General features: G+C 32.5%; 1 protein-coding gene across 3 annotated transcripts in view; it reads right to left on the reverse strand.

Annotated features, from left to right (window-relative positions):
- Positions 1 to 23,751, reverse strand: part of LOC148605656 (uncharacterized) — an 87,005-nt gene that overhangs the window by 26,834 nt on the left and 36,420 nt on the right. For all 3 annotated transcript variants that reach the window (XM_088548349.1, XM_088548348.1, XM_088548350.1), the window contains 2 exons: positions 1,701 to 1,857; positions 113 to 1,239 (listed from right to left, as the gene is read on the reverse strand). In XM_088548349.1, the coding sequence (XP_088404475.1) occupies positions 113 to 1,239; positions 1,701 to 1,857 (1,284 nt within the window). The remainder of the gene's footprint in view (positions 1 to 112; positions 1,240 to 1,700; positions 1,858 to 23,751) is intronic.

Below are 23,751 nucleotides of genomic sequence, written 5' to 3' on the forward strand. Positions count from 1 at the left end.
CTTGAATATAGAATATGTTAAAGAATTTAAACACAAAATTACTAGAAATGTCCCATAGGAATTTAAAAATAGAATCCAATAACATAAAATTCAGAAGCTCAATGCCACTTACTCCTTTTGAGCAGTTTCTGTAGATTTATTTGTTTTGGGCGTGATTTTCCTTCGTTTAATGAACACCTTTTCAGGTTCGTTTTCCTTGCGTTTACTGCCAATTTTAGTATCACAAGGTTTCCAGCACTTATTATTATGAGGTGATGTAATAGAAGACACATTTCTTGAAGAATAATCTTCAATATGGCCATTCACCATTTCAGAGTCCGTGTCAAGGTCCATCTCAACAGGCTCAGTATTGGCAGTTACATCATGGAAGGGCGATTTATGAACAATTGCAGGTGATTTGCTAGGTAGGTTTGGATATGGTGAATTTTGTTTAACATCAACTGACTTATTTGCCACTTTATCACGGTATGGAGATTTCTTTCTTTCATCCTTCAGAAAATGGGCAACACTTTTCAGACTAAGACAGACTTTTATTGAAGGCTTGCCATCATTATATTTGAGTGCATCTTTATTCACTGGTGTCCTAGCACGTCTCAACTTTTTAGGAATTTTCTCTGGACTTTTATCGCGATGCAAAGGAGATACAGGAGGAAGTTTAGTTCCAACATGTTCAAGAATTTTTTGTATGTCGTTAAGTTCCACATCATTATTATTGTGAGGTCCAGCATCCTCATCATCATTGTCATCATCACTACTTAAACTGCCTATAAAACTTAATTCTGAACTCTGCCGCTTCGCAGTACGCGGCTGAACTTCTCGTTTATTTTCATAATCCAACCGTTTGACAACACTATGCTCACTTTGTGGTGGTAACAACACTTTTTTCTGAGGAGTATTCACAACATCTATTTCACTATCACTATTATCACTATGCAAATTCTTTTTACTTGGAGTAATTCCATTCAGAAAAGATTTTGACGGTGTAGAAGGTATAGAGTGAGGACTACTACGACGGAAACTTGAATCACCATGACTACTTGAATGAGAATGAGGCTGTTGATATGGCGACTTTTCAATACTGGTTGGAGTTTTGCTGGTTGGAGATTTGATGAGATCTTTGACAACTGATTCAAGAAGAATGGCATTTTCATCATAATTATCAGATCCGTTGGAAGCTGGTCGAGCTGACTTGTCACCTGGTACAAAGTTATTTAGACTCCATGATAAAGAACCTGAATTCTGCAGAGAAAGAAAATGTACATTTGCATTAAGTTACATTCAAAGTATCCATAACTACAGAATAATTAATTATACGATAAAATCTTTTGCAGAGTGCAGCTTGATAAAACTGCAGATGTCAAACTTTCAGCAAGTGTGGATTTACCATTCAAATTTTTTGCCATCGTATAAAAAGAAATGGTTTTCACTGAACACCTGAAAAATTTTAACCATATTTTTAAAATTTATGACCAACTTCCACTAGCACAGCAGTACAAAGGTAAAGACAACCAACTTAGAAAAGAGATCAAACAAAATTTCAAGTTCATCATCGTACATTTTATCTTGTTCATTCATTTCTAATTTAACAGTAACACTGCTAGGGCAACTGGTCAATGCTTCCAAAAATTGTAACAAGTATTCATTACTTATGTGACATTCTCTTATTAACTTTTATTTTTAAAAATTTCTATATAGTTTACCTTTTCCTGCACTGGTGACTTGTGTGTCACTTTTTCTAATTTCACTTTGGTTTTTTCTTCCTCTTCTTCATCTTCAGATGAGGAATTACTTTCATCAGAACTACTCTCAGACTCATTACCAGATTCACTACTGGAACTGTCAGATGACATTGAGGTCCTATAAAACAAGTTTATCAAAATTAAATACTACATTGCAATAAAACAGGCAAAATAAAAACCCATACCACGAATTTCTTGTTTTTTTGTTTTAAATTTGATTGATTGACTCATTGTGGTTTTATGTCCAAAAGCAGATATTCCATGCAATTTAGGACAGGAACATTTGACCAAATGATCAGCCCATACCCTGTACTAATCTGACATGCTGAGCCCAAATTCAAGTCAGTATGTAACGGTATCAGTACATATCAGTGACTATCAGGTACAGATTAAGTATTTTGCTGGAATTTCCACCATTCTGTAGGACGTTCCAAACCCATTTTTATACCAACCCAAACTTTCAAGTACATTAAAACTGGATTTAATTTGCATTATTTAGTTCTATTTAAAAAAAAAAGTTAAGAGAATCTTGAGGACCAAATGTTCTTCACAGCATATAACAATAAAATACTAATTACAAGTCACACACAGTTTACAAGTGTACTCACGACCAAAGGGATACCAAATCCATATGGAAAAGTTTACAAGTGTACTCACGACCAAAAGGTTACCAAATCCGTATGGACAAGTTTACAAGTGTACTCACGACCAAAGGGATACCAAATCCATATGGACAAGTTTACAAGTGTACTCATGACCAAAGGGTTACCAAATCCATATGGACAAGTTTACAAGTGTACTCACGACCAAAGGGATATCGAATCCATATAGACGCAATATCAACATCACTCCAACGAAGTATATCTGAATATTACACAACACTATTTGCCTTTTTGTTAAAAATTTCACACTTAGGAACTTTACATGTGTTACAATTGTAGGTCCAAACTCGAAACAGATGTTTTATATTCATAGGTACAGTTTAAAATATCCGCATTATGTTGTGTAATAACAGACGTCAATACACCATAATATTAAATTCTGAACGGTTCAGGAGTTTTTAAATTGATATGCATTTTATAACTTTTATTCTACTTTTTGTAAGTAATTTATCTTTTTAAAACACGCTGTTATATAAATCTGTTAGAAAGTTGATATTAAAATTATATTTTTCAGATCAAACATTTTTAGTCAGTGTGACATGTTTTTTCCTGGAGTCACTTGTTTTTTTTTGTTTTTTTTTTCAATGGAGATTTCATAATAAGTCCTATTGCTACAACTACAAGCACAAGAACCAGACATCCACAGCAAGGCAGATATTTAAAATTCCATAACATTAAACGAAAAGGTCTCATGTCAAAATATTTGTCAGTAAAACAGCAAGTGTCAAAAACAATCAAGTAACCTAAAGTTGAAAAATGAGCACTTCAAGCTTCAAGAATTTGAAATCTCATGTAGACAACAAAAATCACACTGCTAGTCTAGTTACAATTTTCATTCTTTTATAGGGAACACCTAGTAAAATAGTCCCAATCCCATTAAAATCTAAATTTTACGAAGCATTTTTTCATTCATACATAATACACACTAAATTGTACTTTTCTTTGTTTACACATTTATTTATAATGGTAATGACCACCTATAATCCAGGAAGTAAATTGAAAAAAAGGTAATTGCCCTAAATAGCCATGCACATTTTCCACACACTTTAAATTCAGTACTGTGAGAAATCAGTACTCTATTTGACAAAGAGACCATTGTACTATCACCAAGTCTTTTAAACTTAAATGACCTATCAAATTTAAAGATATACTTCCATAAAGGGGACTTCTTTTATTCACAGCTTGATTACTCAACAAAATATTTATTTCTATCTTCCTCATTTTCTATTAGATAATGCAGGCAATAAATATTTTCAATTTGACAACATCTTGTAGTGCATTGAAACATCTTTACAAATTCAAAATCAAAGAATTCAATCCTTACACTACATTTCACACTGTTTAAAAAAATCCCTGTTTCCATATTGTTCATCCTATTTATGAAGGTTCCACCAAATCACTAATTCAGAGCGCACATCCTTTATCACTCACTTCTTATCTCCTGAGTGCAGTGGCCATGACAATAGGTGTAAAATGTTTAGAGGTCAAAGAACTAAGTTTATAGCATTTCCATACCATATGCATTTGAATTCAATACTTTATGTATAATTGTAAAAATTTTCACAGAGCAAGCTAACTTAGCTTCTCTGATTATTTACTAGTGGCTCAAGGTAGGTTAGGTGAGAAAATTAAACATTTTTTGTCAGTTGAAACCAAATTCCTTCACTTAAATTCTTCAGACTAACAATTAGATTTGAAAAATCTAGTTTCATAAAGTGAAGGTCAGTAGTTATTATATGTAGTATTTAATGGACCATCAAAAACATCTCATAAAAGCAATCCACTACTTCTAAAAAACATTATTCACACTTGAGTCTGGTTTGTTTACAGTCAAAACTCCAGACCTGTCTTTACAGATCAGCTGATTTCACACCAGCTCTCAGTACAATACCACCCACAAAGTCTTAATTAACCAGGCTTTGTTTTTAAGTGCATGTGTTTTTTCTCTTCAATTAATTGTTTACAATGCTTACAAATAGACAATCTAAAGATTTCAGTACAAAAGAAACATCTGCAAACACATAACAGCAAATTTCCAGTCATATCTGGATTCTCCACTTTCAAAGTAGGCTCATTTGGGTAACCCACACATACAAAAATAAATATTAATATGGATAATTAACCCTTTCAATTTCTAAAAATTCATTTCAAAGAAAATAATTGAGCCAAAGATTATTTAAAAGCTTATTTAATTTCATCAATGTCAAGATTTATGTCAAAGTAAGTGCCAAACATTAATATCTAAATAAGGACAAATTATTTGAAAATTATTTCTTTTCATGACACTCAGACTATATACCTACATACAAACTATATCACAATAAATTAGGTCATTAATAGCCAAAACAGTGCAACCTTATCAAAAAGTCTTTTTATGCTCTAGAACACTTCAACTCCTTCAAACATTCACTAAATCGTGAAATTATTGTGTTAAATAACCAACAGATGTAGGCGATCAACTTAAAAGTTACATAACTTCAAAAGTAACATTTCTGCTTCTTGCTTACAATTTAAAGTTTCATTAACCACTTAAGGTGCAAATCTCTGGCAATTTCTCAAAGAATTACACCAAAAAAGTTAATGAAAGTTGTACAATAGGTATTATTGTAAGAGGTTAATTGTGTAAATTCATTGCTCTGTGATGAAACAAATTACAGTTTGGTTAAATAATATACATGCAGCAAAATCAAGTAAAGCTATACTATTTTAAGCACTGTAAACCCTAATCATTTATAATTGACTTCCCGAACATGTTGTTCCACTAGACAAAGCAGCTTAAAACCATGTTGTAAAGGTCATTAGTACTTTTTACCTCTGATTATTTTCAAGAAAGGCTCCATACCTAGTCATTTTATAGTCAAACAAAATAAAGTGGAGTAAATGTAGGACTTTTTACATAAGACCAAAATGCAGGGTAGGAAACTCACTCAAATTCTAGCCAGTCCTGAATACAATTTTTCAATATATTTACTACATGTCTATATAGATTTTTTTTTGCTAAAATTAGCTAGTCCTGCCAAAATATAGCCAGTCTCGGGCTGTTGGGCAGGTTACTATTTCTAACTCAGCCAAATGCAGATTTATATTCATAAAAAGAATTTATCAATGAAGACCACCTTTTCCACTCTGGAAGGAATATCCCATAACCCATACAATATAACCCCCCAAAAATACAAAAGGTATGACTTAACCCTAAACTCTCCTTAACTTCTCCCAAAACATGCATGAGGGAGTTCTCTTTTTTTTTGTAAAGTCTTCAAAATCATTTGGAAGATTAATTCAAGTAATATTCATTCTGCTGAACTTTTAAAAAATAAAACATTAATTAAGTGATCAGGATGTACTTCAATAAAATAGCTAACAATTCATGAGTGAAGTCAGCTTCTGAGAGAATCAGTGTCGCAAAACATTACAATATCAGCAAGGTATTGTTTTCTGCATAATCAATAGCCAACTCCTAGGAAAGCCATAAAAAGCCCATCCTTTTCTGCAATAATGATTAAAATGGATTTGTAAATGCACAACATCCTATCTCAATTTACTGTCTGCTGATCAACTTGTTGCCTCCATACATTTTTACTCATTTGAGTCAACATCAATATCGTGTCTTGTCTTGTATTATTTGAATCAATGACGGCATTGTCGACAAAGTTATCACTTTAACTTAAGCTTCCAGGCTTCAAGCCATGCATCTCCATTGATCTTCACCTTTTCATTTCGAATCAAGAAATTCATCATAAATATGAAAAACCAGAGATCAGTGCCTTAAGTTGTTTTCCTTAACCAGATTCTGAAGACCTTACTATGTTAAGTATAAATGAGACGATTGAATAAAAGCATTGTAACTCCAATCATTGGTATATATATTTGCTTCTTGAAATGAACACATTGCTTTTTCTACCAATGATAATTTCTAGTTTCTCAATAACAAATAACTCATCAAAATATGAGGGTTTTGGTATTTAGACAAAAATTTAGCAAGACGGAAGGACAACAGTATACAGTAATACTGTGAAAGTACTTATATTTGTGGGTATCCATTTTCATGGTTTAGGGGAAAAACACAAGCTCGTGGATTCTTGAATTTATGGTTTCGATAATCATATCATACGATTGAAAGTAAATAAACCTTTCCTATGGACCGTAGGAGGTCCGGGTGTCAAAAGAATAGGCCTGCAGCAGCGCTAAGCTTGTCGTAAAAGGCAACTAAATAGTGCTTAGAACCCTAGCCAGGGGCTAGGGCACTCTGCCCACAGAGGAACTGGGATGTGTGCCCCAGGTGGTGGAATGGGGTACCCCTGACCCCTGATGCTGGGGTTGTCAGGCTATAATATGGATCGCAAACCATAGTGGTGCACCGTGTTGGGAAAGATGCCACGTTCCTCGCACGTTTAAGAACCCTACTGTTGTATTCTCCTGGAGTAGGAACCATTAGGCTCCGCCACAGGAGGCTAAATTGCCCGAACCTACCCACCTCTCCCTATTTCTAGTGGCAATCAAAATTTGTCGACCCCATTGTCCTTGTGTTCCATCCCTTTTTCATTTCATCATCATTTCATGTTTATTTTATCATTAATTTCATGTTCATCGTCTGAATATAGCTGAAATATTGCTGCTCGGACGTTAAACCCCAACAAACAAACAAACAAAACAAAACCTTTGGGAATCAAATTTCATGTTTACCTTCCTACAAAATCCATGAAAAATTGGCACCCCAGGAACAGTAGTACTTTCACAGTATTTTCATGTTGGGTATACAATCTGTGATTGAGATTTAAAAATATTTGTGATTGGGCCATTTTAAATGACATTCAGAATTCTATAACAAATGTTCAGGTGAAATGTGATAAATGTCGCATGGCCCTTTCTAATCCCAATCCCTAATACAATAACTTTACCTTCTCCCTGAGGACTTTCATCACTGATCATGCCATTAGTTCAACTGAAACCTACGGACATGGGCGAAACAAGATTTCTCAAAAGGCCATCAGATTACATTGAATTAGCACAGATTGTTAACAATGCCAAAAGATGTAGGGATAAAACTCCAGAGTGTTAACATGACAGCAAAGTATATTGATTTAAGTACTGGACAATGAATGAGTCATTGAAAATCATAGAAGAATATGGGGTCTAATTTGACACAGAATACCGACAAAAGTGACAATCTCTCATCCTGTCAAAGGATATAATTGGCCAAATCAAACGTGATAAAGAGTGAAAAATGTGATTAATGAAAAATTATAGTCTTCTCCGTTTTCTTTTATGATGGGGGTGTCTAAAGAATTGACTAATGCACTAATGATGTAACATGCTCAAAATCATAATTTGACATTTAAACTAAAAACAAGACAGAATATGCCATTAAATATTGCATAATAGCCGATGTCCTCAATCCAAGTGCAGTAAGATGAGACATGTGAACTAAGACCTGGATGTTTTTAGGGCAAAAAGATTTAAGGTCAAGACAGTGGATGATCACCATTGAACTAAATCTTAAGGAAGGGCTTTAATGTAAAGATACAGCTAAAATCTAAAGGTAGAGGAAGAGAGTGGATGATCAACATTGAACTAAAATCATAAGGAAGGGCTAAAATAGAAGGAAAGAGCGATAAACGTAAGAACATCAACTCTGCAAAATCCAGTCAAAAATTATCTTATGGTCATTCAAATGAAATAAAAACAAATATGCTTTGCAGATAAGTAAAGCATGAAACAGATATTACTTTTCTATTGCTTTAAGATTTTGATAAAGAAAAAAATTGTCAATCTCTTCGTGAAGAATATTTGACAAAATTAGGCTACTTCTTATTTTTGTCTGTTCTACTTCCATTACACCGCTAGAAAAAAAAACAAATGAAAGAGCTTGACAATATTAACTAATCCTGAAATGAGCCAAAAAGAACAGACCAAAACAGAATGAGATGGAAAACAACTGTAGCAGCCCTGTGCTCCACAAAGAATGATGGAAACTAAATAATGAAAATAATGACTTTCTACCTGCGTGATGAATAGGATTCATGGATGAAAAAGTCTACATATTTTTATTTTTGATATTTTGTTAGAATTGCCATAGTAAATAGAAATTTAAAATCAGTTCATATAACCTGTGTTCTTAGGAGATAAATATTATATAGAATGTACTGTAGATTTCAAAATTAAGGGAGATAACACTAAATGACGCTCAAATTCAACAGAATCTATTGGATTTTCAATGTTGATTATCTTCTAAGAGCAAACAGACTGGAATGAATAATACACCCATAAAAGAACTTAATTACAAAAATAAAAATATGTAGCCTTTTTTGGGATGTATCACATTTTTCAGACTATGCATGATTCTTACAAGGACTACTACTTCAGTACAAACTAGCAAACAATGTAAATAAGTTACATATAGTTATGTTTATCTAGCCTCATACAATAACATAAAAATAGACATTAATTAGTAATCTGTACTTTTTACTTTTGACTGATTTTTGTCTTTTTCTGGTATATGACAAGATATTCAAAAATATCCTAAAAACATTGGGAGTGATTGTGACATCATCAGATCTTTCAAGGACATCAGGCACTAACCATAGGTTATTGGCGGGACAAAAGCAGTCTAAAAACTAAATGTACATTAAAATGATTAAAAATGCAATAACTTAATTATCAATAAACAAAATAATAGTTACTTTTGATTTTGATACTAACATTATCAAGTGGAAAATCCAAACTCACTCTTGTCGAGACCCAAAAAGTGATATTATCAGAATCAAAACTGAAAGTTCCCATTTTTCTGTATGTATTATTGTCCCAAACTAACAGAAACATTTTGTAAAAACCTTTATCACCATATGTACTAGATCAATTTTCCAGGCATTATATGAACTTGATGTTCTTAAATAGCAAGTAAATATATGGCTGTATATAAAGATATTGTCTTTAAAAAGGTTGACTATCGATAGTTCACACAGGCTGGAGTATTACAAAAACTGCAAATATCAGCAGATACTTGAGGTACAAATTACTGGAGTCAAACCTTGAACTAATTACTTACAGTAAAAATAACAGACAAACAACATAATCATTGAAAATGTAAGTACAGCCAATAAAATAAACGTTAATCATATCTACTTTAATCATGATTATATAATGTTTTAAAATGTTATGTAATTCTGAGTTAATGAGGTATGAAAATCCAACCTGTATGATTTACATAGTAACTCTGTAACTTAAGTTTTATTGATTCCATTGTTGGTAAGATCTGACTAATGAGTTGCTCAAAACATAAACATTTGTGTCAACAGGACTGAAAAGCACTGCAACAGGTAGTATACAGACATAATACCATTGGATTGTACTGACTCAATGTCTAATAGTACTGAAAAGTACTGCAACAGATAGTATACTGGCATAATACCATGGGATTGCACTGTGGACTGTATAGTACTGCAACAGGTCTTACACAAACATAATACCATTGGAATGGACTGCACTGACTCAATGTCTGAACAGTGCTGAAAAGTACTGCAACAGGTAGTATACAGACACAATACTATCTGCCTGCACTAACTCAATGTCGCATTATCATTGAAAAGTACTGCAAGAAGTCTTATGCAGACACAATACCATGGGATTACAGGAAAAAATGTCTAAACATCACTGAAAAGTGCTGCAACAGTGGTATACAGACAAAATATCATTGGACTGTAGTTACTCAAAACTGGAACAGTACTGAAATGTGCTGCAAAAGGTAGTATATAGACAAAACAAAATAAGATTGCAAGTAAGCAATGCTAGAACAGAACTGAAATGTACTTAAGTAACAGACCCAAAAATCACTAGAGAATAGCTAAACTATCCAAAGACTTGGACAGAATATTCATAATTTCAATCTAATGGTATAACTCTGTACTGATTAAAATGACCTTGAAGTTTTACTTGTTATTTACATGCACATCACCATATCTTCTCTAGGGACTCTTGAAACATATCTCAAGCTGTTTGTAAAAAATATAAGTTGTAAGATTTGTGACATAATGTAAACAAACAAGGTGAGATTGTTGATAATCTTATCCTTTACCTTGACAGATTTTTTACCTGTAAATTTACCTTCATTTATTGTTTAGCGTAAAAGGAAAGAGGAAATGGCGGGATAGTTTTCTATTATTTAGTATTGATGAAAAGAACCAATCAGAAACATCTGTAATAGGCAGTAATTATTGACTATCAGGATTGCATATTTTTTGTCATAACAAAATTTAATGATTAATACCAATCACAGATTTATGAACGGATGCAGGAACTAAAGTTTCTCATACAAAGTATTTTTCCTGGAGTGTGCAATATCTAAGGATCATTACTCTGAAATAGTGCATTTAAACTCTGAGACAATCAAATATCAATCATATAACACTGATCTCTTCTAACTCACAGACACATTCTTGAGCAACACAACACATTTATAAAAAAAAAATTACTTAATTAATTTGGTGATTGAATGGCAGAGACAACTGAGCTATACAGTGAATATTTTTTTCATGAGTTACCTATTTTCACAGCTTTCTTGGTAAACCACAAATTCATATTCCAAACAAAATGTAAAATTTCCATTTAAAAACTTAAAAAATTCTCTTTCAAATCTACAAACTACAAAAGTTTTAACAAAGATAAAAAAAATTAATACCCATGAATAAAATTTTATATCTACTGCTTCACGAACAGTTCAAGTTCTTATTCAGCATCAACTGAGATTGCAAATTGTTAATGTCTTGTTTAAAATTGATATGGAAAACTGTATGACAGACAGAAAAAAAATCAAGCCCAAGAAATTTTCACAGAATTGGTCTACAAAACCACAAACCACAATACTTAAGCACCAACTGACATGCCACTGCACCAGAATTATTCCTATTAAATATCAGAAAAAGCCATAAAAAATATTTTACTGATGCTATTACATGACAGACCACAATAACAGAAACCTTTTTACCATCAATTCATTTCACAGCAGATATTTTCCTCCCATACTGAGAACAATTTGTTCCTGCTATATAAATACCCAACCAGAGTCAGGAATCTGCTGTGTCTTGATTATACTGCACCTAGAGTGTCAACAATAGAACTATATCTGTAAATGGAATCATTATCTCACTGACAATATCTACAACCATCCATAAAATAGCAGAAAATGATGCTTAACGGCGTATCAACTAAAATGCACTTTGGATAGCAATTTAAAATCTCCCTTTCTCTCTCTATATATATACAGTCAAACCTGTCTTATCAACCACCTGTATTCTGCAGTAACCTGCCAAAAAGACTGAATAAAACATGCAGTTCATTCTATGTACCATAAACTTGTTATAACCTGTCTATAAAGACAATCCATCTTATATGGCCTTAATTTTGCTCCTCTTTGGTTACTAAAGACAGGTTTTACTCTGTGTACATGTTGTTGCTGTTGTTCAATTTTCTCTAACATTTACAAAGATATTTACTGTTTCGTTTTTAATTCAAGCAAATAAGATCCAAAGCTGTCAGTTCCAAAATATTTTTTACAGTAAAAAATGGGTTACAGCTACAAAATTGACCCCAATATTTATGGAATATTTTTAGATTAAGTGTGAGTTTCACTGGATATTACAAAATCAAAACTGAATTCAGCAGTTATGTAAACTTCCTCCTTTGACTAATACTTTTTGAACTATTAGTAAAATTCCTACAAAACACAGAATGACTGCTACAATTCCTTGACATCCATTTCATTTAGAGAAGAAATTGCTGCAAAACCATTTAACCTCAAAGACCATTCCTTCAAAGATTATATCTATAAGAATCACAAAAAGACAATTTGATATTTATTATAAATTCTCATCATTCATTTTTTTTCAACCTTAGTACAACAATAACCGGTCCCAGACAGAGATCTTCAGCAACAAGTGTCATATTCAGTAGGTCATTGTCCCTGTTAATAATTCATCTATTCAAAGCACCATCTCCTGTCATCACAAGAAAATCCAATGGATCAATTTCTCCTTTTGAATTAGGTTAAATCAAAGAAATTGGAATTAGAATTGGAAATACTGATAAGAAATCACACTTAAGTACAAACAGACTAAAACAGCAATTTCCATATAGCAGTAGAATGTGGGTTCATACATTAGTCATTCACATGGTCTACTTTTGTCTGTATAAACCGCAAACTGTCTCTTTTGAAAATACATCAACTTTAACTGCTCTTAAATAATAGGGTGCACTACGAAAAATGTCCAAGGAGCAATTTTGTTTTTGTTTTTGTTTTTTGTTTTTTTGGGGGGAGCTAAAATCATGACAAAAATACAATACTGTGAAAGTACTTAATTCGTGGATTAATTCTTTTTTGATTAAGAATTGTAACAATACAGGTAAATATGTGATTTTATATGTGGATTGTGTTGTTACTTTTACTTTGTGCTTTTTTATGATCCTTCACACTGTACCATTCATTCTTCCAGTATTGAACTTCAAATAATTATTTGGGTCATTTCTTGTCCAAGGATTTTACCCTTGTTTACACATTTGATATAACTACTTCTTCCAGAAGCCAAATTGATTATTCTTAGCATACTCTATTTCTGAACCCTACATATATCTTAACATGAGCAGTCTTTCCCAAATGTCAGGTAAAATTATTGTCGGACCGACCAACTCTGATCTTTTGCTGGACCAAATATTATTTTGTAGGCATGCCCGATTACGTTTTGATACCATTTCTATTACCGGTTTTAGACCAATGTTGAACTAAAAATTGTGGAAGGGGGAATCTCTGGAAAGTCTTTGAAACATCTTGATAACAGAGGCTGAACAAAGCCAAAGGAAGAAAACATATGAGGAAAATCGTCCCGATCGGATATTCAGTAATAGCTGGGATAGGAATATGGACACATTTATTCTTACAGTAAATTAAACAAATGCAACTGATTTCGTGAAGCATTGGGATTACGTTTTGGTGGGATAGGAATATGGACATGTTTATTCTTACACTGGGATGCAATTTTTTCTTTAGCCAAGGAATAAAAGTTTAATACAAAAAATTGCTATTAGTATTCTCAACATTTCACATGAACAAATTAACAAAGTAACATGATAAAGGCTGAGACAATATAAAAATTAAAACAACAAATGAGTTGTACACCATACATTATTACAAAATACACCAACAAATGTAAATGCAGACAAAACCAATCAGCCTGTCTGACCAAATGACAGACAGATCCTCTGACAATTTGGCACCGACTGATGAGGAGACACACCATAAAAACCCCCAAGTTACACATTTCAATAATGTCAGAATTAAAAATACCAAATCTAAGTTCACTGATATGTCTAGATTTTATCAAATATTTATGAAAGGTTACAATAACAGTTGGATTAAATCCTCTTAGTCAATAACAATGTAAAAAGTGGGTTCGTGTAAGGTTATGACAAGTCTGACACCAGTACTTGAGAATGATCCATTGATTTTAATCTCATTGTAGTTAAAGGCAAAACCAATTGTTACTTTTGTAAACAAAAAAAATATCAAACAGGGTACAAACTGCTGTTTTCTCATTTAAAACAAGTATAAATCTAGGTGATGGTAGATCTGTAATGGCTAAAAAGATACCTGACATTTTTCTCCCTTTTCGAGAATTCTATGCTGAACAGCAGCAAAACAGAAAATTGGGTTTTTTTAACAACAAGACGATATTGAAGAATTACGTTATTTTCCATGAGTGTAAAAAGTTGATAAATTGTTCACACCAGCAGAAGAAAATCTAGTTATTCATTGGTGTGAAACTGATTTCTTCAGCAAAGGCATCATAATGAAGACTCTACACCTAGATATTTATGTTGTGAACATTCCTTAAAGGGTCCACTAACTTACCAATTTTCAAGAGTCTGAATCCAAAAGCTGATAGAAATGATGGTGGACCTGTTAAAAGTCTATTTAATCAAAGTATTGACCAATACAGATTATATCCATTCAAAAATAAGGGATCATGCAGCTGTCTACCTGCCATAGAAAAAAGACATTAACACAGAAAAAAACCTATTTAGACACAATAGCACTTCAGCAAGGAAACAGACAAGATGATGGGATGATAGCTTAATTACTTCCTGAAAAAATGATGAGATGAAAAGTAATTGCCATATAAAAATTGGGTGAAAAACTATTTAGTTTCTTTTGTAGTTGCTTCTCTGACCTCTCATTAAAAAATAAAGATTGCAAAACCTTAAATCCAAGGCTTCAAGTATTTCCCATTATCTTTGAATTGATTGGAGTATCGGTTGACACATGCACCAATAGTCAAGTCAAGATCGGGGAAACCATCCAAGAGACAACCACTAAAACAGTCATATAAAAAATTAAGACACCAAATAATCTTAATTAAGAAGTAATAAATAAGGAATCTAATTATGGTATATAACAGATGTGTAATACAATATGATATGTACTACTGCAAATTACCATATCTGTACTGCCTATGTCAATAACCAAAGCTGTACTGCCTATGTCATTTACCACAACTGTATTGCCTATGTCAATTACCACAACTGTATTGCCTTTGTCAATTACCACAACTGTATTGCCTATGTCAGTTACCACAACTGTATTGCCTATGTCAATAACCAAAGCAGTACTGCTTATGTCAATTACCACAACTGTATTGCCTATGTCAATAACCAAAGCTGTACTGCCTATGTCAATAACCAAAGCAGTACTGCTTATGTCAATTACCACAACTGTATTGCCTATGTCAATAACCAAAGCAGTACTGCTTATGTCAATTACCACAATTGTATTGCCTATGTCAATTGCCACAACTGTATTGCCTATGTCAATAACCAAAGCTGTACTGCCTATGTCAATTACCACAACTGTATTGCCTATGTCAATTACCACAACTGTATTGCCTTTGTCAATTACCACAACTGTATTGCCTATTTCAATAACCAAAGCTGTACTGCTTATGTCAATTACCACAACTGTATTGCCTATGTCAATAACCAAAGCAGTACTGCTTATGTCAATTACCACAACTGTATTGCCTATGTCAATAACCAAAGCTGTACTGCCTATGTCAATTACCACAACTGTATTGCCTATGTCAATTACCACAACTGTATTGCCTATGTCAATAACCAAAGCAGTACTGCTTATGTCAATTGCCACAACTGTATTGCCTATGTCAATAACCAAAGCTGTACTGCCTATGTCAATTACCACAACTGTATTGCCTATGTCAATAACCAAAGCAGTACTGCCTATGTCAATTACCACAACTGTATTGCCTATGTCAATTACCACAACCGTATTGCCTATGTCAATAACCAAAGCAGTACTGCTTATGTCAATTACCACAACTGTATTGCCTATGTCAATAACCAAAGCTGTACTGCCTATGTCAATTACCATAACTGTATTGCCTTTGTCAATTACCACAACTGTATTGCCTATGTCAATTACCAAAATCTGTATTGCCTATGTCAATTATCAAATCCTTATTATTGCCCATGTGAACAACAAAACCTATATTATTGCCTATATAAATTACCAAACCTGTATTGTTGCCTATGTGAATTCCTAATCTATTATTGTCTTGGTGAATTCCTCATATATTATTGCCTATGTGAATAACCTAATCTATTATTGTCTTTGTGAATTCCTAACATATTATTGCCTATGTGAATAACCTAATCTATTATTGCCTATGTGAATTACCAAACCTGTATTATTGCCTATGTGAATTACCAAACCTGTTTTATTGCCTATGTGAATTACCAAACCTGTTTTATTGCCTATGTGAATTACCAAACCTGTATTATTGCCTATGTGAATTACCAAACCTTTATTATTGCCTATGTGAATTACCAAACCTGTATTATTGCCTATGTGAATTACCTAATCTATTACTGCCTTTGTGAATGACCAAACCAATATTTTTGCAGATGTTTTGGAAAATTTTGCTCCAACCCAAACAAAATAACACCCTTAATAGTCCAAGCATTGTTAGAATAGAATACCATATATTAATGTATAAAGGTCACTACTTTATTAATGACCAAAACTTCTATAAGAGACAATAAAGTTGACAATGGGGACATTCTCGTGGCAATTATAGTTCTATAAACCAGTAAGAACTGTCAGAGATACTACTATAATTCTCAGATTAGTCTAGCACTGCTGTAACTTCTATCCATTTCCTATAAAACAGTTTTTTCATGGATATGACAAACACATGATTAAATCTTCCAACTGAGTCCTTTAACCAAAGATCAAGGTTACTGCATCAGGAACTTGAAAGTTTCCTGAAATATCTCTAAAGAAGGATATCTTGTAAGAAATTGGTAAATGGCAGGCACGAATACTTATCCATTGGAGGAGAAAATTATTAAACAACTTGACCGAAAATCATTGCAAAATTGATCTGAAAAATAATCAATTTAAAAAATAATGATAGAGTAAAAGGCCTCAGTTAAGAGTTTGAGAAAGTTCAATTGTTTAAGGGATTAAGTGTCTGTATCAGAATGTTCATGTACAGACTATCCCACAAAATTTAAACAAGAACAGGAAAAGCCCTAATAAAAAAATATTAGTTATTTTTAAATCCTTGCTTGTGTTTCGTCTACTTGAATTATGAAAATATTCAGAGAGAAATATCAACATCATCCTTAAAATGTTTCAGAACTTCCAGCCATTTGTTAATTACCATCAAAATAAGTTAATCAGACACTGCAAGTTTTTGAGGCTGAAATGTCAATACCTATTATACAATGGAGATATCTAAAACTGAAGCCTGATGCTACTGGAATTAACTAATTCACCCTCTGGTGCCAGAGAGTCCTATAACTAAGTTGTATGCTAGACAGCCCCACACCAGTACAGATGACATTAGCTAATTATCTCTCAGTCTGAAATCTGTAAATCATTTTCAAAAGAGAAATGCAATACTAAAAAGAAAATGGAGTAATTAATTTTCATGCACAAACCCCTGACATCTCCAAAAGGTTAGATTTCAGGACAATTATGCTGTTGTAGTGTCACTTTGCCCTAATGCATTTATAATATATCCTATATGATATATCATTTGTCTTCAGAGAACATATGTCATAATGATAATAGCCACCAGTGACCAAAAAATTTTAAATTTGGATATTCATGTTTCTAACTGTTGCCAAGGGGATGCAACAAAAATGTATTTCAACAAATCAACAGACAATGATACTGAAATTGGAAAGGATGGAGATAACAAACTAAGACTAGACAAGTGAAATATATTGACCTATATACAGCTAATGATTTTGACCCTGATTCTGGTCTCATTAATCATGTCCATATATATCAACAGAACCATAATTACTGAGCATGTCAACTCACTCTCTAGAGGCTTAGAATTACTTATTAGTCTCATTATTGTAAGGCTTTGTCATCAATCACAATATGGGTAATTACAAACATTCAATTGATTGGGAATTTTTTTTCTATTCCAAGATCAAAGAAAGCTTAAGTTAAGCTTACTAGTACATACTTATTTTTTTTGTTTTTCGTTTGTTTTCAATCAATAAGCCTCACTAAATGTTGGTTGAGATGTATTTTCTAGGTCACTGTCTTAGCATACATTTCCCACATTCCCATCCTACTGATTTCCTTTCTAAAATAAAAGTTTTTATTCTAAAATAAACTAAATCTAGAAGAGACTGTTTATAACCTTCTACCAATCCAGTCCACTCATGTGACAATAATAAAAAATGGACAATGAGACACTCTCGTATGAAAGGAGGGACTGCCTTAAAAGCAAGAAATTATTATTGTTGATGCTATGAAACACAAATTCTTTTTCAAAATTGAGAAAAATTAAAACTGTTACAGTCACTTGTACCAATGCATTATTATGTAGACTGATGACTGTTGCCTCACTAGACTAATCCAGAAACAACCAGTTAAATTCAAATGAAGTGAGGAAGCCTTTCATTATGAATGATTAATGTTTACACAAAGAACTTATAAAATGAATTAAAATAACACATCATCTGGGCAAAAACTTTTTACATAACACAGGTAGCATGTAAGCACTTTTAATACTTGAATACCAAATTTTTGTGGTTTGAAGAAATTGTATTGGTCTGAAGTTTATAATTGGCAATTTAATGTGAACAGTTAATGTGATTGGTTGCAATTTAACTACATGAATTCACTGAATTTATTTTTCAAAAGAAAGTACCTTGAAACCTGAAAAAAAACACCAGATCCTGTTTAAACTAAACACATTTTGAAGTTCTTTCATAATGATTTAGAAGAATTGAAAACCAGATTAAAATCAACTGCTGCTATCCAATGCTAATAAAACAAAACCAACTACTGCCAAGTCATCCTTCACTAATTACACAAAAAAAGCTTATAACAGAATCATTGTCACCAATGGCAATTTTTAAGAAATATCATATAATGGGACTATATTTAGATTTCATTAAAATTAGCTCAAGTTAAAATGTCAACTACCTCATGCCTTGTATCTACTGAAACAACCCATTAAATACTTTATACTCCCACATCAGAAAATTTGACACGTTTATTATCAGAGCATAATGAAATGAGCAACATCCCTGTAGGAGCCAAGTTTTCCACATAGCTTTAAAATTCCTCTGTCAAACTTTTGATGTTAAAAACACATTGTACAAAATTTAAATCTAGTATTCATGCTGCAATAATGTATAATTGATGATAATGATTATTGTGTATTGGCTTGTAAGGTTCAGAGGGATGTCAATTACAGCGTTTACCTGATCAATAAGTGCAATATTACATGATTTTATACTTAAATTCATTACAACTTTTGCTGCTTTCAAAAGCTTTCAAATGGCTCATTTGGCCTGCCAATTATCTAAAAGTTTTTGAGATTCTACATGCATATAAGATAACACAAAAATGTTTAACAAATCAAAGGGAAAGTTGAAAGATCAAAGAGATTCCAGTAATCTCATGTCAATATGAAAGTCTCGAAACAAAATTCAATCTCCCCTTTTTGACCTGTTCAGTTTACTAAGAGGTCTTTTGAATACTGAATACATTATTTCTTCTGATTTAGCATTCCAAAGAACCCAAAATGAACTTCTAGGATGTAAAGGGTTAAGAACTATTTAAAATTTAAAGCAAAAATTCAATCCAGGGAAAACCTTAAGTTCTTACAAAAAGCTTGACTTATTTACAACAATATTACCTCTAAATAGTACTGCTCTACTGAATTACATTAGTATGCAGTTCTTCTATGCATAAGAAGTCTTGCACGATTAAATTGACACAGTTTCATAGACTGAAATGTTTTCAGTCAAGCTGACGTCAGATTGTTTACATGTTAACATTCACTTAAACTATAAAAACAAAGAGACATGATTATTCAACTTTTAAACTATGAAGTTGTAAAATTGTTCTCTTTTAATACTTGTTACCAACAACTAACATAATTTTTCAACATGTTACAGAATTTTCAAAAAGCTTTACATATCACAAATAAAAACAATATGATCACATAACAATATAAAATGTCAGATTAAACTTCTCATTGCTACAACTTGTTTACATAGATCAATTCAATGCAAACAATCTACTATCAACCTGCATACAAAATCAATATGCAATCCAAGGACACACTCTGTAAATCAATTTGTACGAAGTTCAAATTTTCATTTGACAGGTAGATTAAATTATATACACTGCAGCTTATGTTGATGATACCTTTCCACCTGCTAACAGTTGCAAACTGTTTACTCAAAGTAGTTGAATAGATCACAAGAAAATTTGATCTGGTGATTCCAAATCTTCCAAGAGAAAAGAAAAGGCATACACCCACTATTAAGTTAAACTATTCATTTATTATCATCCAGAAATGATTAATGGATGATTTTTACGGAAACTGACAAAATTGGAAGTAAATTTACATTAAAAATAAGAATCGTAATGGTAAAAAAAAAATCTTCCCTGTATATATGTCTAACATCTATTGATAAACACAATTTCACCAGCAAATTAAAACAAATGTTCTCATGCACTCTTTGTATTCCATGAGTAGTGGAACAAGCAGAATTCTCTACAGCTGTAATGTAGGTAGCCTTAAAAAAAATTTTAAGCTAACAAATAAATTCAAACTTCCTCTGCATTTCCCTGATATAGGCTGACAAGATGTACATCTTGCTATGTCAACGACATGGTGTAACCTTGATTAAGTATTCCGGAAGGGGATTAAAACACTTCCTTTAGTTTCAGTCTAAAACATTTTAATACTTTAAATGCACATCATTAAATTACACTTTCAAATATGATTTTTTTTTTTTTTTTTTTTTGTGATAATAAAGAGCCATTTTTAAAAACATGACCAACATATGACCTTGGTCCTGCCTTTTGAAGCCATAACTGTCATTTGAAAGAGTAATCAAGGGAACCAAGGTTGTAGCGGTAATCCAGGGACAGACCCTTGCAACGAACGAAAACAATTTAAAAGAATTTGGCATTGAAATTTCATTCACTGTTGGAACTCACAGTCTGTTTCAGTTTTACTTTTAAAAATCAAATCTGAATATGGGTAACCTGACTACTTGTCACCTGTAAGGTTTACACAATTCTTTTAAATAATTCATAGAAGTTCAAGTTTCAGCTTTCATCTATTTCAATCAACTACATTTAGCAAAGGCCCTTGAGTCTACTTAAATTTCTCTTGGACAGCTTAGTAACAGGTACATTATCTACTTAAAAAAAACATCAACAATCTCAATATCGATGAAAATAATAATTTTACCCCTTAAAATCAATAAAATACCCTGCTTAAACATTTCCAAGAAAATATAACATAAAAAAATTACCTGAGCCATAACTCGAGACAATTAACCAAGAAATTCACAAATAGAATCAATGGAATTTTTCAAGTATCAATTAAATCATGGCTACCATATTCTATCATAAGTAAATCTGCTATAGAGAAACCAGTCTTAACCAAACATATTCAATACTGTAGGATTTCTATGGTTTAGACAGGTGTATGGTTTACCTAGGTTCAAAACAAATTTAAATAGGATATAAAAGGTTTTTAAACAGAGTCTTATCTTAGACAAGATTTATTCAGGGTTCAGTTTAGGCAGTTTTCACTGTTGAAGAAACTGTAATGGATACAAGTCTTATTTAATAAACCATCCATTTGAACTTGATAACTTAGTCTTGTCATTATCAAAGTTCACACAAGGCTAGTGTACTCTAAATGTGACACTGTTAATCTATACTTTTCTTATTAATTTCAAGAATGACAAAAAATTTTTTTCTCATATACATAGCACGCTTTCTGACCCAAAATATTTTTCTTGTCATGCATTGGACTTTTAATGCATATTTTTTTGTTTCTTTTATGTATATAATTTCATACCCTAACTAAAGGGAAATATTTCAAGGCCTTTCAGCTAATAGTACAGGTATAATAATATAAGCCAAAGAAGAAGTTGAGAAAAATGCATTAAAAGTAATAGTGATCCTCAGATTCAATCAGCATGAAAAATACACTAATAAAAAAATCATAACAAAATGTGTCAAGTTATTACAAACTTCACAACCCCAAAATATGAAGGCTTCATTCTTTGAACTGTATATGATAAAACTTCTTCGAACAGGTTTTGGCATCAAATTTTCTTTGGTTATCACTACTTGTTGTGGACTATTCATCTAAAGCTGCTGATGAAAGGTTATTCTTTAAAATTAGTGTACAGCAATCTTAAATATTTACACAAGATCAGTATTTTTGTTTTCTCATGATGATTGGACAATTTTTAATATAGAATTATAGCTTCAAAACAAACCTGTAACACGCCAGACTGGTGCATGGACCAAAATTTCAAAACAACCTTTACCCACACCCTTTTGCCAGGGATTAAAACAGCATAAGCTCTTATCAAAAACATCAGAATAGGTTATTTGCTAACTGAAACCCAATTAATCTAATGTATAAATCGGTACATTGACTGGCCACTAAATGTCAGTGCTTGTTTAAATTGCTGGCTCCATCAGTCTGTAGATATTTTCTCAACCAGACCCAGGGGCAACACAAAAGGTCAACTGATCTATTCGGGTCATACAAATATACACAATGAAATTTTGATTTTTTAAAGTAATGCAGAGTAACACATAAAATTAGAAAGCATCATGAGAAAAATTTTTTTAGAAGGAGGTACATGAACTTGTTAACATGAACTGTTTAAAAAATTTTTCTACAATTTTTTCTTCTTAGTTAATTGTACCCATACTTTCTCTTTTGTTTCTTTTATTGAAAAAGCAAAACATGCCAAGTGTAAGCATCCCAATAGCATGGAACTCTACAAAAACTCATCTGCAGTAACAAATAAGTACGGACAAAAAAGAGTGGGGCATTTTATTTTTCAGCCATTTATTTTCTCTATACAGTGAAACCAGTATAATGTGAACCATTCATTAACAGAAAACATGTCTGAAGTGTACATTTGTTCTTTGTGCTGATGTGACCGCTGATTTACCAATTATGACAATAGCATGCTTGGACCCACTACATCAGCCAATTCTGATTTTTCGGAAGGCACAAAGGTTTTCGGCTTGAAAACATTTAAGATGCTCATTTTCAACTTTTACTTAGCATTCCTGTCGTAATACTATTTTGTGTGAAATGTAGTGAGATTCATTCATGACGTCGGACTAGAATGTCAGGGTTGATCGATCTTAAAAAGTATTCACAATTTAAATACATATTGATCCGTCTACCGTTAGGAAATATGGGAAGTCCCCTTGCTATTTAGTTGAAAATATGTATTCCGATAGATGGATATTTTCGCGGGATTTATTTTCGCGATTTCCGTCGCACCACGAAAATAAGCGAAAATAAAACCACTGCGAAAATAACCCGCTATACGGTACTTTTTAATCACCACTGGTATATTCCCGCCAAAATGGAAGAGGGAGGTTTAGCATGCTGTAAAACCTGGATTTAACCCACCATTTGCCTGTACCAAATCAGGACCATTGTGGTACCAGCTGCTCCAGTGGTGTAATATCTATTCTGTCACATTTACTTTGGACTTCGACTTGATTATAAATTGGATTAGTGTTTGGCAATTTTGTTATTACCCTTTTTTATGAAGTCTCCTTCCAATACTGTTAGAACCCTACATAAACCTGAAATCTGTCGAAAAAGAACAAATCCTTCAGTCTTTAAGTGGTCAGGTTTGACAAGATATAGGGATTCAAAAGTCTGAACAATTAACTCCCACTCATCACAAAACCCATCAGTGTCCAGATATGGTCATTAAAAAGGACAATATTTGTGTCATTGATT

Source organism: Perna viridis, chromosome 10 (genome assembly GCF_037379345.1).
Source record: "Perna viridis isolate PV_CMFRI_1.1 ecotype Kerala chromosome 10, ASM3737934v1, whole genome shotgun sequence".
Taxonomy (NCBI): domain Eukaryota; kingdom Metazoa; phylum Mollusca; class Bivalvia; order Mytilida; family Mytilidae; genus Perna; species Perna viridis.